The sequence below is a fragment of the Buceros rhinoceros genome, unplaced genomic scaffold (genome assembly GCF_000710305.1).
Source record: "Buceros rhinoceros silvestris isolate BGI_N320 unplaced genomic scaffold, ASM71030v1 scaffold42468, whole genome shotgun sequence".
In the NCBI taxonomy this organism is placed as follows: Eukaryota; Metazoa; Chordata; class Aves; order Bucerotiformes; family Bucerotidae; genus Buceros; species Buceros rhinoceros.
The window spans coordinates 1-14648 of NW_010425943.1; the positions used below are offsets into that span (position 1 = coordinate 1).

The 14648-nt window shown below is 41.1% G+C and overlaps 1 protein-coding gene across 1 annotated transcript; it reads left to right on the forward strand.

Moving 5' to 3' along the window:
• Positions 1-3126: 3126 nt before the first annotated feature.
• Positions 3127-8452, forward strand: NDUFV3 (NADH dehydrogenase (ubiquinone) flavoprotein 3, 10kDa; the record flags this gene model as incomplete). Its single annotated transcript, XM_010141299.1, has 2 exons — positions 3127-4089; positions 8286-8452. Coding segments are annotated over 2 exons (1130 nt in total), but the record flags the coding sequence as incomplete, so codon positions are not given.
• Between the last annotated feature and the right edge of the window lie 6196 nt (positions 8453-14648).

The following is a 14648-nucleotide window of genomic DNA, read 5'->3' on the forward strand; positions in this document are numbered from 1 at the left end:
GGACGCCGCCAGGGAGTAAGATGCTTGTTTCGTCCTGAGAGGTGGTGGGCTGTAAATAAAACCAAACGGGCGTACAGCTGCTGGTGGGAGAGCCTCTTTTACTGGTGCTAAACCGCCAGGGTAGCTGCCTGGCTTCCGCTGCAGCCTGCCAGCCTCGGGAGCCTTCTGCACCCCGTGGTGGTGCCCAGACTGTGAAGGTTTATCTGCCCACTGGACTGGGGAGCACCTGACTGAAGTCCAGTGGTTGTCACTGAATAGGCAAGAAGAGCTTAGAAATGCTCATGGCTGTGTCTCTAAACAGCTGCTGTATAAGCCAAGAAAGTGAAAGATCATCACCTTGTTAATAGGGATTTCTCTTTAAGCAGACTGTGTAAAAGTAAAGGTGTGGTAGGAATGGGCCCGCATGGGATATGTTTATATTCATAGCCCACTCTATGAGCTCGACACTTCTTTCCTCTGTACCTTCACCGTAATATGTTAGCTGCTGTAATCCTTGACCAGACTTAAGGAGAGCTAGCATTGCATTTGTCTTTATATTAAGAAGCTTTCCAGGTTGCCTGAAATTTGGTGGAAGTGAGTATAACAAGTTACTTTTTTTAATGAGATGCAAAATCTGCCTTTGAACATTTCCTCGTTTGTCGGAATGTTTGGACTATGAGGGTCAAAAAGCAATCCATTTTACAGAAAGAGAGAAAGACTTGCAAAATCCGAATAACTGCTCCAGGCAACAGTGTCGAGAAGCTGCATAAAACTACTATGGCCTTGTTGTGTTAAATTTAGTTATAATGCTTCTTGCCCCATAGGTTTGCAAGCAAGGCAATGCATGGACCTGGGTTTGCATGCTTCGGAAGCATTAGAACTCCTCCTGTCCCTGACCAAAGTCAAAACATGAATACAGATTTCAAAGAGGGATATCTTGTGCAAAATGCTGTTTGTAGGTAGAGGCTTACTGATTCACTGGGTAGAATTCACATCCCCAACTGGAGATCCAGGTGCTTAAACAGCAAAGCTCCATGGGACTATAGGTAGGAGCGATCAGTCTTCCTGACAGCTCTTGAAAAGATCACTGGAAGAGTAGTTGAGTGCAGGCGTCTGGCTTCTAATGTTAGCTTCTTAAATACCAAGGCAAATAAAAGCTTGGGTTTTTTCCATTGAGAAAGCCTTTGCTGTATAGATTGATATAAGCTTGATTGAAAAACAAATTACTTTTTTTTTCATTATTTTAAGCATATTTGAGATGTACTTTAGAATCAGTTTCTAGATTCATTGTCCTGCAGCTCTGATTTCAGAAGGTGTCAGGAGACTTCTTAGGCCACCTCTTTCTGCTAGCTGCTTCCCCTGCAAACTCTTTAGGTTAGTTAAGGTGTATAGGATGGATCTGCCGTTTTTCAGATTCTAGCTGGAACAAGGTATGCAAAGTTTCTTTGCTTTGATAAAATGGTCATTTTTACTTATGAAGTTATTGACGGGGAATGAACCTGTAATTTCTGCATGTCACCTTTCCAAATGCAAACGTGTTTTAAACGCGTTCCGATAACGATGCTGATATTACAAGCATCAGTAAGAATCTGAATAAAACTCGTTACTGATTTTGATGTATTGTTCTTTTGGCAAAGCAATGCAGTGTATTTGAGTTGAATGTTACTTGCCTTCTTGGTTTCTTAGGATATCTTAACATTAATACTTGTTCAACTTTTGCTCAGCTTTCACTTGTCTGTTATCCCCTTGGGCATTTGTGTTAGTTTGACTTTCCTGTGTGCTGCATTGAAGAACTCTTCAACCCCGAGTTTCCTGTTAGTTTCTACGGGCTGCTGTTTGGCTGGGTCAGTCTGTGCAGGGAGTCAGGCTTCTTCCAAAGGTGGCTGTCCATCCTTCTACTTTCCTCTGCCTGCCTTCCCTCCCTGCCCTGCACCTGTCTGGCAGAGAGAAGTATGTGTCTGAAGTTATTAAAAATTGTTATCCGTATAGTAAACTGTTACTCTTTCATTTGTACTGATGTTAGAGCTCAGTATTTCTTAAGTACTTGACTCTTAATTTTATGTGTCTATCTCTTTGTTTTCATTTGGACATTGCTATCCTTGGATCATACAAGGTACTGCTGCATCTAGTTTATGGTCTTGTAAAGCAGATCTGGGTTTCCAAACTATGCAAATAAATGTGCACAATAGACTGGAAATCTGTTGAATTACACTGCTGGTTGGTAGCTGTGCAACTCATAATGGAGTTGGCCTTACTATAGCAAATTTCAGCAGTGGTGTGTCTTCTTAATGTGCTCCCAGTCCTGTAACAGCAGTCTGTAACAGCAATAGATTTTGCTACTGATCAGCCACTTGAAGATATTATTGGCACAAGCTTCCAAGGGGTAGCTAATACTCTCTGAAAGGGCCTGGAAGTTGCTGCTTTCTCTTCAGTTGTTGGCTCCTTGCCTGGATAATTTTAGCTTTTTGAAAGTGTCCATGAGAGAGAAGAAATAAAGGCAGGCTAGCATGAAGCATTGGGAGACATGTTAAACTTTGTTAGACACGATTCTGTTGGTAGGTCACGTGGACACATGAACAAGTAATACTTTCATGTATGGCCTCCAGTATCTCTTATTCCACTTCTTTGTCTCTTGGGAGTCATCCCTCCCTACCGCTTAAAGATAACTGTTGCAAGAGGCTGGCTATTGCTATGTCTGTTGTGTCTTCTGCTTCGCTGGCTTGTTACAGACAAATATCTCTGTAGGAGCATATTTGAAGAGTGCAGCTAACAAGCTATCTTAATGTTTAGAGAGCTTAATGTGAGGTAGGAATCTGTCTTTAAACCATTTTCACTGATGCAGAATTGAATCACAGAGAAGAACAGCTCTTGAGAGGCATCTGGCAAAGCAAGGAGCAAAAGGCAATAGATGAGAGATGAGTTTCAGCATCTTAGCAGTAAGAACTGTTAAGCGCTACCTATAACTAGATTCTTTATCCTAAAATGTCCTAAAACTTTCTGCTTCGTAATGCCTGTATTGAGTGTAACTTCTTTCAATTTGCATTTTGTGTCAGATTATCTCAGAAAGTTAAAGTTGTATGACTAAGATCACTAATTAACAGTGGTGTCGGATAAAATGATGATAATCCTCTTTATGCCGTTTCCTAGATGTAGTGGCACCACAGGGAAGCACCAAGCTGCTAGCCATCAAGGCACCAGCTGAATTTCCTAAAATGTTGTCTTCTAGCTCTCTCCTAGCATCTGCAAACAAAGGTGAGAGCATATCTAGTACTAACCTCAAAGAAGCTTCAAAACCTTCTGCTGAAGACTTGAGGATGTTCATGTCAAGAAAAACTGTGGTTGCGTTTCCTCAGCGAGCAGTTGTTTCTTCCCTTGAGGAGGAAAACCTCACTACACCTGCAACAGAAGGAGGCTTGAGGAAGGAGTTAGTTGAGGAAGAAACTTTGTCTTCATCCAGCTCAGATTCAGATTCTAGCTCAGATTCTGAGGAGGAGGAGGATTCAGAAGTTGCCATTAAAACCAAAGCTGAGTTTCCTAGACGAGATTCCAGATTTTCAGAGAACATAGCGGTAAAGGCATCAGTGCTAGCAAAAGAGAACTTCTCCCAGAAATCCCACAAAGAATATGTAGCGAAGAAGCAGCCACGCAAAACAGAAACTGATGTGTCTCCTGTCAAGCAGGATGTATTTTCTAAAATATCAGTCAGCCGTGAAACATCAAAATCCAAAGCAAGAGACCCCAAAGTAAAATCAATTCCAAAAAAACCAGATCAGCAGAAGCTGGTCTTGGAGCCATACATGGCTGAAAGCCAAGGCCTGACTGGTGTCACTCATAAATCTGATTATTTGGAGGAGAAGTCCATTGGAACCCAAGTAGCAGCTATTCAGCTGACAGCTTCATCAGTGACTCATGAAGAGAAAAAGCAAAAAAAGCTATCTAAAGGAAAAGAAAAAAAGGTGAAGGAGGCACAGAAGTCGGAAGCAGAAGGAACTGCTCCTAAAGTGGAAGAAGAGACTTCTGAAAGCACTGTGTTGGTGGTGGGCACTACCGCAAAGGAGGAGACCGTTCAGGACGCAGGAGTCCAGGCTGGAGAAAGAAGCACCATAGAGGGTACAACTTTAAATTGTTTGAGCTGTATTGATTCATCTGGGTTAGGGTTTAACTTTTTTTAAAGGGTTTCCAAATCTCCTCTGTTCATGATTCTTTGATCTTTATACTTAAGCTAACTGTGTAGCAGTGACTTTCTGGAAGGTCAATTCTTGTTCATCGCTATTTTTTATAACTGCTCTGCAATACTCAGTTTCCAGTTATGCTGTGAAAGGAAGCAGTCTTCATTTCACTGTATTTATAGTTTCATAAATCAGTTACTTATGATGGGTTTTATATGACAAACTTGTTTTCTCTTTTGTTGGAAGTGTTTGATAGCTGCCTTTCTCCTGAGCCAAATTTGACGCCGTCTGATTTTGGCTTAAATCCTGCTGTCCTTCTATTTTTTTTTTGTTTGTTTTTAGATCTTACAGTGGTTTATCTTTCAGTAGACCTCAGAAAATATTAGTGTAATACCAGAAACACTTACTGATTCTGAGATTAATAGGTTGTAAGCGAGTCATGTTGAAATAGCACAGGGTTGACCTTGTAACCCCGTTTTTCTAGTGGATTGGGGAGGAGACAGTGCTGTGTTTTAGAGAAGAGCATCATGAGTCATACAATCATCTCCCTAGCTATACTTCCCTGTCTAACTTACCCTTATTTACTACCCATCCTGTTACCTTGCCTACTGATCTCGTTCTGTGTATTTCAAGTGCAAATGTCTCTCCATCCTGATCCGTGGCGGCTTACCACTCTTGCCTTTCGACTTAGGCAGCATACCATTCTTAAGACCTGCCCCCCTTCTGGTTGCTGCTTTGAATTAAATAATTTGCCTACATGGAAGTAAAAGCAGCATGATTGTAAAGCTGCTTTGATATCATTCTTCAAGTGATACCCTTGCAGAAAGGGCGCTGGGGTCCCAGGTGGACAGCAAGTTTGAACATGAGCCAGCAGTTTGCCCTTGAAGGAAAGATGACCAATGGTAACCTGGGCTGCATTAGGAGGAGTGTTGTGAGAAAGTTGGGAGAGATAAGCCTTCCCGGGTGAGATGTACCTGGAGTACTGTCTTCTTGTACTGGCTCCCCCGTGTAAGAGAAATGTGGAGCTACAGAGAGAGTCCAGCGAACATTCCACCAAGATGATGAAGAGATTGTGAGGAAAGGCTGAGATTGCTGGGACTGTTCAGCCTGAAGAAGGCTCCGGGGGGTCTCATGAATGTATGTACATACCTGAAGGAACAGTGTGAAGACGACAGAGGTGAGACTTTTCAGTGGTACCTAGTGACAGGACAAGAGACAGTGGGTACAAACTGATACTCAGGGTTTTGTCTGAACATCAAGAAAGGCTTGTTTGTTACTGTGAGTGATGGAGGACTGGCACAACTTGCCTCAAGAGGTGGTGGAGTCTCCATCCTTGTAGACATTTAGAAGCTGTCTGGAGATGGTCCTGGGCAGCCTTCTCTATCTGACACTGCTTGAGCATTTAGGGTTGGACCAGATGACCTCCAGAAGTGTCTTCAAACTATTCTATGACTCCACGAAGTGTCTCTAACCAAGATAGGTGAAAAATAATTGCTTTTTCACAGGATACAGTGCTGAGTAAAAGACCTGCGTTATGTTTTAAGGGGCTTTTTTAGTTGGGTCATAATTTGATCTGGTTTAGGAATTGGAAGATAATATTACCTTCTTCCGTGACTGCCACTCAAATAGTAAAATGCAACACTGTTTTCAAGTGACATTTTCATTTACTTGTTCCTCCTTGCAGTCAGCAGCAGAAGCTTTCTTAAAAAAAAAACCCCAAACTTGTGAAAGGCTATTTGTATTTATTTACAGATGATGCTTTTCTCCCCATTCATCCACAGTGGAGTTCTAGGAGCAGAAGCTTGCTTTTTTTTTTCTTCTCCACATTGAAGCTGATATGAAGACCTAAAAAATCAGTTAACTTCAAGTATGAGAGGGAGGACTTGGTCTTACAATGTGCTGATTCAAGGTGAAGATTATGACGCATCGAAGATCTATGGAATGGCCTCCTCTACCCTGAGGCTATGAATCCAAAATAAGGTTAAGCCCACGTGACAGACTTTTCCTGTGGATCTCTGTCAGTGGGGTAGTAGTACCATTGTGTCTCAGACCCACCATCATCATAACCACCACAGCAAAACCCTTTTGGATAGGGGCCTGGCTTTGCTGAACATGGCACTTTTGCTGTTGAGCTCCTCTTGGTCTGTGGAAGTGATCAGGCTGTGATAGCAGGAAAGTTTCCATTGAGTACCTGCTAGAGGATTCTGCTGCCACAGCTGTAGGAGAGGTGGGGGTTAATACAAGCAAGTAACACCCCTCTACTGCTGGTGTAATGTCTTTGGGTGCCGGAGGGTAGCAAAGTCAAACCTAGCTACACCATGTTCAAGTTGCTGGCATCTCTAGGTGTATCTTGTTCTCTTCTTCCTTTTGTGGTGTTCTTTGAGAACAGCTACTGCTTTTCCATGTTCAGTGTTCACAGTTCTGATACCTTCTGTAATCTGTAGGCTGTCCTGTTCCTGTATTATTTTGATCATTTGCAAACTGCAGCAGGCACGCTGAAGACGTGAAAGGAATTTTTCCCGTTACAAACTTGGATGTTCAGGTGATGCGATCCACTTTGTAGAGCAGGCATGCTAAGCAGTCAGCAAAACCTGCTGTCTTTAACTGCCAAGTAAGTAGCAAAAGGTAGCGTGGTAACTCAGAAATACCTCTGATGTCATTTTGGAAGAACATCCTGTGAAATGCTTGCTCTTTGAGAGAAAGCATAGATGAAGTCTGAAGTATGGGGAGGTTGAACTCAAGGAGAATTTTTTTTACTTCGAGAAGCCAAGTACAGTGTATTTGGGCAGGAAAAATGAGACTCCATCTGCTTTTCTTCCTGAGCATCTGTCTCTTAATTTGGAACAACTGTCTCTTGCAGGTTCAGTGTTCAGTTGGCTACGCTTGCCTGTTCTTGGGGCTATTTGCAGCAAAGACCACATCATCTGGCTTCTATATCTGTAGTGTTGCTTCCTATGAGCTGTCTCGGTAGGAACTGAGCAGTAAGCATGGGGATATTTCCTTTCACAGGCAGAGTGTGTTGTCTTGCTGAAACCATGGCTTAATACATTGTGTTTTATATAGCAAAACTTGCTTATGTTACAGCTACATGCTCTTAAACCAGTAGCGTTATTTGCAATAATTATGTCATAATTAAAGGGGAATTCTGGTGTTCAGTTGCTTGAGTTCTTGTATTTTTGTTGTAGATGGTTGTAAAAAGAAGCCTAAAATGATCTAACCTAAACCACTACATACAAATTTATGAGATGAAGCTTTTCACTAGATTATGCTTATGTCTTTCCTATTGTTAAAACTCTGTGTAGATGAGAATAAATTAATATTGGGAGTAAAGTTTTATTTCTTGCAATTTCTTTGGTTGTAAAATTGGCGTGTAACAGGAAGCTTTTATATAAATGGTACTATCTAAATTTGCATAATAGTCTAAAAGCATAAAAATTAATGTTGGCTTTAACGTGAAGTAAGGAGTTCTGAATAACTTTATTAGGTTATTCTTTTAGGAAGAAGAACTGATACAGAGTTTAGAAGATTATATTTAGAAGAAAGGAAATTTATATCAAAGGCTCTTGATATATTACTGTTCAGCATAACCACATTTGAAATTAGACTGTGGAGATCTCAAGAATTCCATCACTTCTCCCCATGGAAAAAATTCAATCTGTAAAGTAGTTCTAATAGCTGTATCTCGTGGTCTGACATGATGATACATCATTTGTACTGCTGTTTTGCCTCTCCTGGCTTGCTAAGAATGTCATCTACTGTTCTGGCTGGAGTGAAAACCAAAGCAACTGTGAAAAAGCCAGGAAATGCAGACATGTGCCTTCAAAATATAAAATAAAGGTTCTGCCCCATCCACCCCCAGCATTAGGTGGCCGCTTGGAGTTCAAAAACCTGTGCTGTATTAGATGACTTGTACTGATTGCTGTTCCCCTACTGCATACTAATGAGCTGCTTTAGGGCCAGACGAGGTATCAGCAGAACTTACCCTTTGTTACAGTTGCTGACTTTTTTATATTATTATGTTAATGTGTATTGGATGAGGGACCTGACAATATAGGAAGACTGTCTTGGTAGTTACAAATACTGCCCTCTGGTGTGGCATGCTTATAGTCACCAGCTACTGTTTGTTTGTTTTCACAGAGACCACAGCAGCTGCTCAGCCTGCCCCAGAAGAATTTGATAATTCTACCTACAAGAACCTCCAGCATCATGAATATAACATTTATACCTTTTTTGATTCTGTTACGGTTCTTTCAAAATTCAGGCAGCCTCAGCCATCTTCTGGAAGACCATCACCAAGGCACTGAAAGAACCACATTTTAAAACAAATGCCCTGCCCAGGCAGAATGATAAATTGGTCTGTTTAGCACTGTTGCTTCATATGTATTATAAATCAGATAACAAATAATAAAGAAATATATGATAACTTACGCTTGTGCTTTTGAACAGTTCTTCTTGGAGTCCCTTATTGGCTTCTATGAATGAGCTGCAAATGAATCATCACTGAATAAAAATAGCTTTTCTACCTCTCAGTATATATTATTCGGTCATAGTGTAAGAAAGTAATGACTTCTCAGTGTCTCCCAACTTCTGGAACTGACAGTTCTTTCAGTACTCTCGCAGAGAATGGAATGGCCCTTGTGCATGTGCCTGTTCAGTCTGTGCTGTGATTTTAACAGGTATTGTTATCGCTGTAATGCAGTGAGTGTTCTCCCTGCATACAAACGTGTTCCCATCTCTGAAGAGGTTGTGTTTATTCTGGATTTGAAGTTAAAATCATTGGCTGGAAACAGCATAAGAAGTATTTGTCTCCTGTCGCAAAGAGTGTATGTTTTGTATTAGTACAGGAATGTAAGTTTACGTAATGTGATTGAAACATCTCAAAACCTGTGCTGTTGTAAAGGGAGAACGTACAAATTACTTAAATCTTCTCCTGGGGATTCTGGCATCCAGGATCTGCAGTAATTGAAGTAAATTAAAATGTAAGAGAATCTCAGTGGGCAGTTCCTAATGGGCTATACTACGTTGATTAAACTCTGAGAAATAATGTGTTTCTATGGGCAGAATCACTTGAATGTTATTTTTAACTGTGATTAAAATAGCACTATGATAAAATCAGCTCCTAGTACTAATTGTTCAGTGGGACTATGTTCCAGTTCCCACTTTTTTTTCCCCCCGCAATAAAAATTAAAGATTTCTGTTTAGTTTCACTCTTGCTCTGAAGAAAATGTGAGAGATGAGACACTTCTCAATATATGTTATCAGCAGTTACAGTTGGTCTCAGTAAATTTTGTATTTCCATCCTATTAGTAACAGTCTGTTGCCCTCTGGGAAAACTGCCTTGATGACCACCAGCTGTTGTGGGTTTAGTTCCATTTTGGCTTCTTGTTCATTTTGGGGGTTTTGGAGTTAATTGGTCTTTGAGCAATAGCTCCAGCATTTTTCCATCACCTGTCTGTATTCTTTCAAGCAACAGAACATGCAAGATCAAAGGGAAAATAGAGTCAGCTTTAGGAGTCTATCTGGATATTGGATGCAAATCCCTGGGTGCAATTAGTAGAACAGTATAAAATATCTAACTTGGCAAAAAATGTGGTAGGAAGGATCAAGAGGCCTACGTCAATCTGTGTAGAATTCTAAGTCAGAAACCTCTGGCAAGCGGTTTTATTGTCCTGTAAAAACTAAAAAGCATATTCCTGACTTTAACTATGAAATTTAAAAATCAGCAAATGTATAAATCCACATGCTTAGGAATAAAGATCAGAAAGTCACTTGAGACACGAGTGGTACCACTTACACTGTACTTGTAAAAGGAGAGAAATTTGCTGTTAATATTAAAAACATGAAAGAATAAGGAAAAGGGTCTTCCTTTACTAAGGCCCACCAGAGCGCCCCAGTAAAGCTGCTGTGTTTTGTCACTGAGACTCCACGTGGTAACCCGAACCCTGTAGCTTAGATCTGCGTTGGAGCCGAACTGTGTTCCCAGCTATTTGTTTTCTCATTACAGAAGGAGGCTGCAGATCGTCAGTTGGAGTCTAAACAGGAAAAGCTAAATGTATTACATTGATAGGTATTTACTAAATCTACCTACAGCAGCTGTGACTGTTGGCTGTTCTGCAGTCCGAGCTGTTCACCTGGTGCTGTTTTTATTTCTAAGGAGGGTTGGTGTTATAAACACCAGCTTAACCAGCTAAGGAGGAGTGGGTTGAAATAGAAGTGTGTCTTGCTTTCAGTCAACCCCTGCGCTCTCCTTAGATACATTTCTAGCTAAGGAGATTCTGATCTGTATTTGAGCTACCCTTGTTTCACAATTACAGCAAGGAGTAATGGTGTAGTACCCTTCCTATTGCTGTCTCGCTGTCTTCCGGTGATCTTTTCTGCACCTCTCAAAGCAACCTGGAAGTCAAATAACTGTGACTCTTTTGGTACATTTGGTAAACGTCTTTCATTTGTTCTGCCCGGTCTGGTCTGGGAAGGGCAGATAATGTCAGGAAGGGCACCAAGACTTTTTCCCACTGTTGTGTTTTCCTGGACTTCAATGAAAAAGACTTTTTTTTTTTTGTGCTTGACAGTTATCAGATGTTATTGTGTTTAAGTCATATGCTAGCATTTAAATTTCAATCAGGATGTGATACAATATGCTTAAATTCTGTAACTTTGTCTCGTGCAAGGCACTTGTCAGATAGACTCAAGGACCATGTTTTAAAGAATGTATAATCCAGGATATTAACATAACTCCTGGAAAACCTCAAATGTGAAAGAAATGAAGTCTCAGCTTAGTATTTTTGTGAAAAACAGCTCTTCAGAATGAGCGTGATCTTCAGAAGTGGGGTTTTCAGTGTCAGTAGTGTGTTACTTGGGAGTACATGAAAAACTGGAAAGTGGAATCCGCTAACTTCTCATTAAGAAGTTGAAGCAACTACTTTCTTTGTCTAAGGGAGTGGTTTTCAACCTTTAGATCCTCCAAATTTTTTTTTTTTTAGTGTAGCAAACTGCTAATAAAATTGCTTTTCATTATTTCCTTCTACTTAGATCCTTTAAAAGTAATTTATGAGAACAGAAGGTTCTGGACAGCAGTCAAAAATCCAAGGACCAGAATCCAAGGACCTGGACCAGAATCCAAGGACCTCTACCAGAAGTAGTGATGCAAGCAGAGTTTGTGGTGATCACTTCAGTTAGTTATTACAAGGTCAAGACTTTTTTGACCCTCCTGGTGCTTACTTTGGCATTCAGTAATGAAAAGCACTGCAATCTATAAGGCTATCTTCAAGATTTATTTTGAATCTGGGAAATGAGACTTTTAACTGGGTGCACTTTCAGATCTTCCACAGCATGTCCCCAACTTTCAACAATCACAACACATTCAGTGCGTCTCACTCTGGTTTCCTGTAAACTCATAAGCCATAAAAGACTGCCCTTGGTCTTTTCTAGCATCACAAGAGATGCCATCATCTAAGCTACTTGTACAATTGTGTTGAGTCTGCTCTTGCACATGTGATGAAAAAATGGTGGGAAGTTTTAAGTCTATCTGAGCATGAGACGCAGTTCTTCCTTCAGCTACTCACAGTAATGAGGACATGAGCTGAGAACAGTCACCAGACTGTCCAAGTCTGCTGAAGATCTGTAGAAGAACAGGACTTCTCAGCTTTATGCTGATCAGAATCTCACAGCTTGTAAAGTGCTTTGGTGAGATTTTGTGATCTTGTGGCATTTGGGAGGAAGAGTCGGAGAAGCTGGTGAGAGCTAAGTGAGTAGGAAGCATGCTCACAGCATCCCGTGGCATCGTAACATTGGGATCAGGCAAGTTGAGGTTGGAAAGGAAGTCTTGAGGAGATCAGTCCTCTGCTCTGAAGCAGGTGCAATTAGATCAGGGCGTCCTGTACCTTGTCCAGTTGAGTTTTGAGTATCTTTGAGAATGGGATCCTGTAATCTTTCTGGTCACGTTCTCCAACATTTGAACACCCTCATGATTTAAACAAACAACCAACCCAGCAAGCAAAACCTCTACCTGTTAGCTAATTGGAATTTTTGTTTTTCTTGACATTGATCCTTATATGTGCCTCTGACAAGCCTGGCTTTGTCTTTTCTGTACCCTCCAAGAAGGCAGTGGAAGGTAGTAATAAGGTCCCTTTATTCTCTTCCTCAGACCAGATAACCTCTGTTCCTTCAGGCTCATTTTGTGCAACATACGCTAGGTCTATTTGCATCTGTGTATGGTCACAGTTCGCCCTCAACACATCCCACTCTGTTCTGCAGCAATACAGGTTGCCTAATAAGTGGCCTCTGTCCAGTGTCCTCCCCATAGCTTATGCTTCAAGGTAAAGTATGCTAGAAGGGGGCTTATGTTAATTTTCTAATTGTTAATGTGGAATCTTCTGTAGTGAATGGGAAGGGACCTGCGAGACTCCTCAAGATGCTACACAGCAACAGTAGATGGGGGAGGTTCAGGTCCCTGCTTGTCCCCTGCTGTAAAATCAAACAAAAGATCTTGGAACTGGTCTTGGCCCAAGTACTTGCTGTATGCCAGTGATTCACACCCCTCCTATGCTGTTCTGTGTTGTATGCCTTGGTTTGGGTACAGACTTCGACAAAAGGAACTAACACAGGAAGGGTAATACAGGCACTTTAGTACAGGTCCTTTGAACACTTGAGTTACTGACTTTACAGCCACAGTGTTCTCGTATTGTGGCTTTGTTTGATTGTTTGTTTGAATTTTATCCTTTAAGAGAAACTTCTCTAAGCTCTGGATGGTTTTAGTTAAATTCTTCGGACTCTAAACAAAATATCCCATCAAGTTTCCAGATCATCCTTATCACAGAATCACAGAATCATCTGGTTGGAAGAGACCTTTAAGATCATCGAGTCCGACGGTTCACCTGCACTGCCAGGGTCCCTGTACACCATGTCTCTTAGCACCACATCCACACATCTTTTTCTTTCCTACAGGCATTCAATTACATTTGGAAATACATACCCACCTATGAAAGTCTTAGGATATGTGGCAACTTTAGGATAGAAAATAACGTTAAATGAAGTATCCCACAAACTTTGGGTAAGCATATTGAGTCAGTGGGTCAGCTCTCAAAATTTATTCCCGTCTCCCCTGCACCCTCAACAAACTTTTACACTGCAAAACAGATTGGCAGGAACGTGGTTCTGTAAATCTGCAGTATCACAGAATACAGCCTATATGCATATTAATTGCTAATATAGAACCCATGTCATGTGTCTTCATTTAATGCCTAAAATTCTTAGCAATAGTCTTTGTTTCTCCAGTCTGATACGTAGTTCAAACGGCAGTACCCCCTTCCAAATCTCAGTGTTTTACCAAGTCTGGATAGATGGTTCCTAAAGCAGTTAATATCCAGTAATGAAAAAAATGAGCCAATTATTTATGCTTGCTTTTTTTGTTGCTTGGGTTTTTGATTCGTTTTCAATTTCTGGCTTGCCTCACTTCATGGTTATGAGGTGCTCCTGCTGTTCTACTTGCCTGTTTGCACAGTGGAGATACACTTAGTCTAAAATCTGTTACAGCATCTATCTAGCACCGGAGAGGGAACATGCAAGCCACAACACAGCCAGTACTACACAAATGCTCATGTCTTTATTAAAGAAGGGGGCAAGAGATACTTTTCCCTTGGAAGGGGACTTGAAAGAACCACCCCTTCATGCTTTCATTTCTCATTTTCATGCACTCCTTTTCCAAAGAGCATCTCCTACGCTTAATTTAGTTTAAAAATCATGCCATATTAGGCCATTCTAAACTGTATACATAGAATCATAGACTGGTTTGGGTTGGAAGGGACCTTAAAGATCATCCAGTTCCAACACCCCTGCCATGGGCAGCGACACATGGATCAGGCTGCTCCATATTGACGCTTCCCAAACTCTCCCAGGATATCCCTAAAAGTGAACTATACTCTGTTGTTTGGGAACTGGGAGAAATGTGAAGGGAGCTAGAAAGAAATTTGGAATATAGAAAACAGAAGGATAATACAAGAACTAAGAATGAGGATGGTCCTTATGACACAGGTATTGGACTGGCTCTGGATCATTTGTGAGACCCTTGGCTGCCTGTATAACTATTGGCAAGCTGCATAATTTCTTGGGTTCTCATCCTCCCTTTATAGATGAAGAGTTAGTGGTCCCAATTTTCTCTTTGTACATCATGTCTATTTAGCGAGCAACTCAGAATAAAAAATAGCAAAAAATGGGGAAGATTCTTTATTCTTACATCTTCTGTGTCGAGTGTGCACATCATTTAGAAACTTTGAGCTAGCTGAGGTTCTGCCAGGAGACGCAATGCTTATTAACAGCATGACAAAAACACGCTTCAGATAGCCTGCGCAGAAATGCCAGCAATTTTGAAATTGCATTCAGGCAATGGCAAGGCCCTTTAGATACAAAAAAAGCTTTGCAAGTGTTCCAAATACTTACTAATGGAAGACTGTGAACAGACGGGAAAAAGTGGGGAGGTGTCCAAAACCAGCAATCCACCCTGGT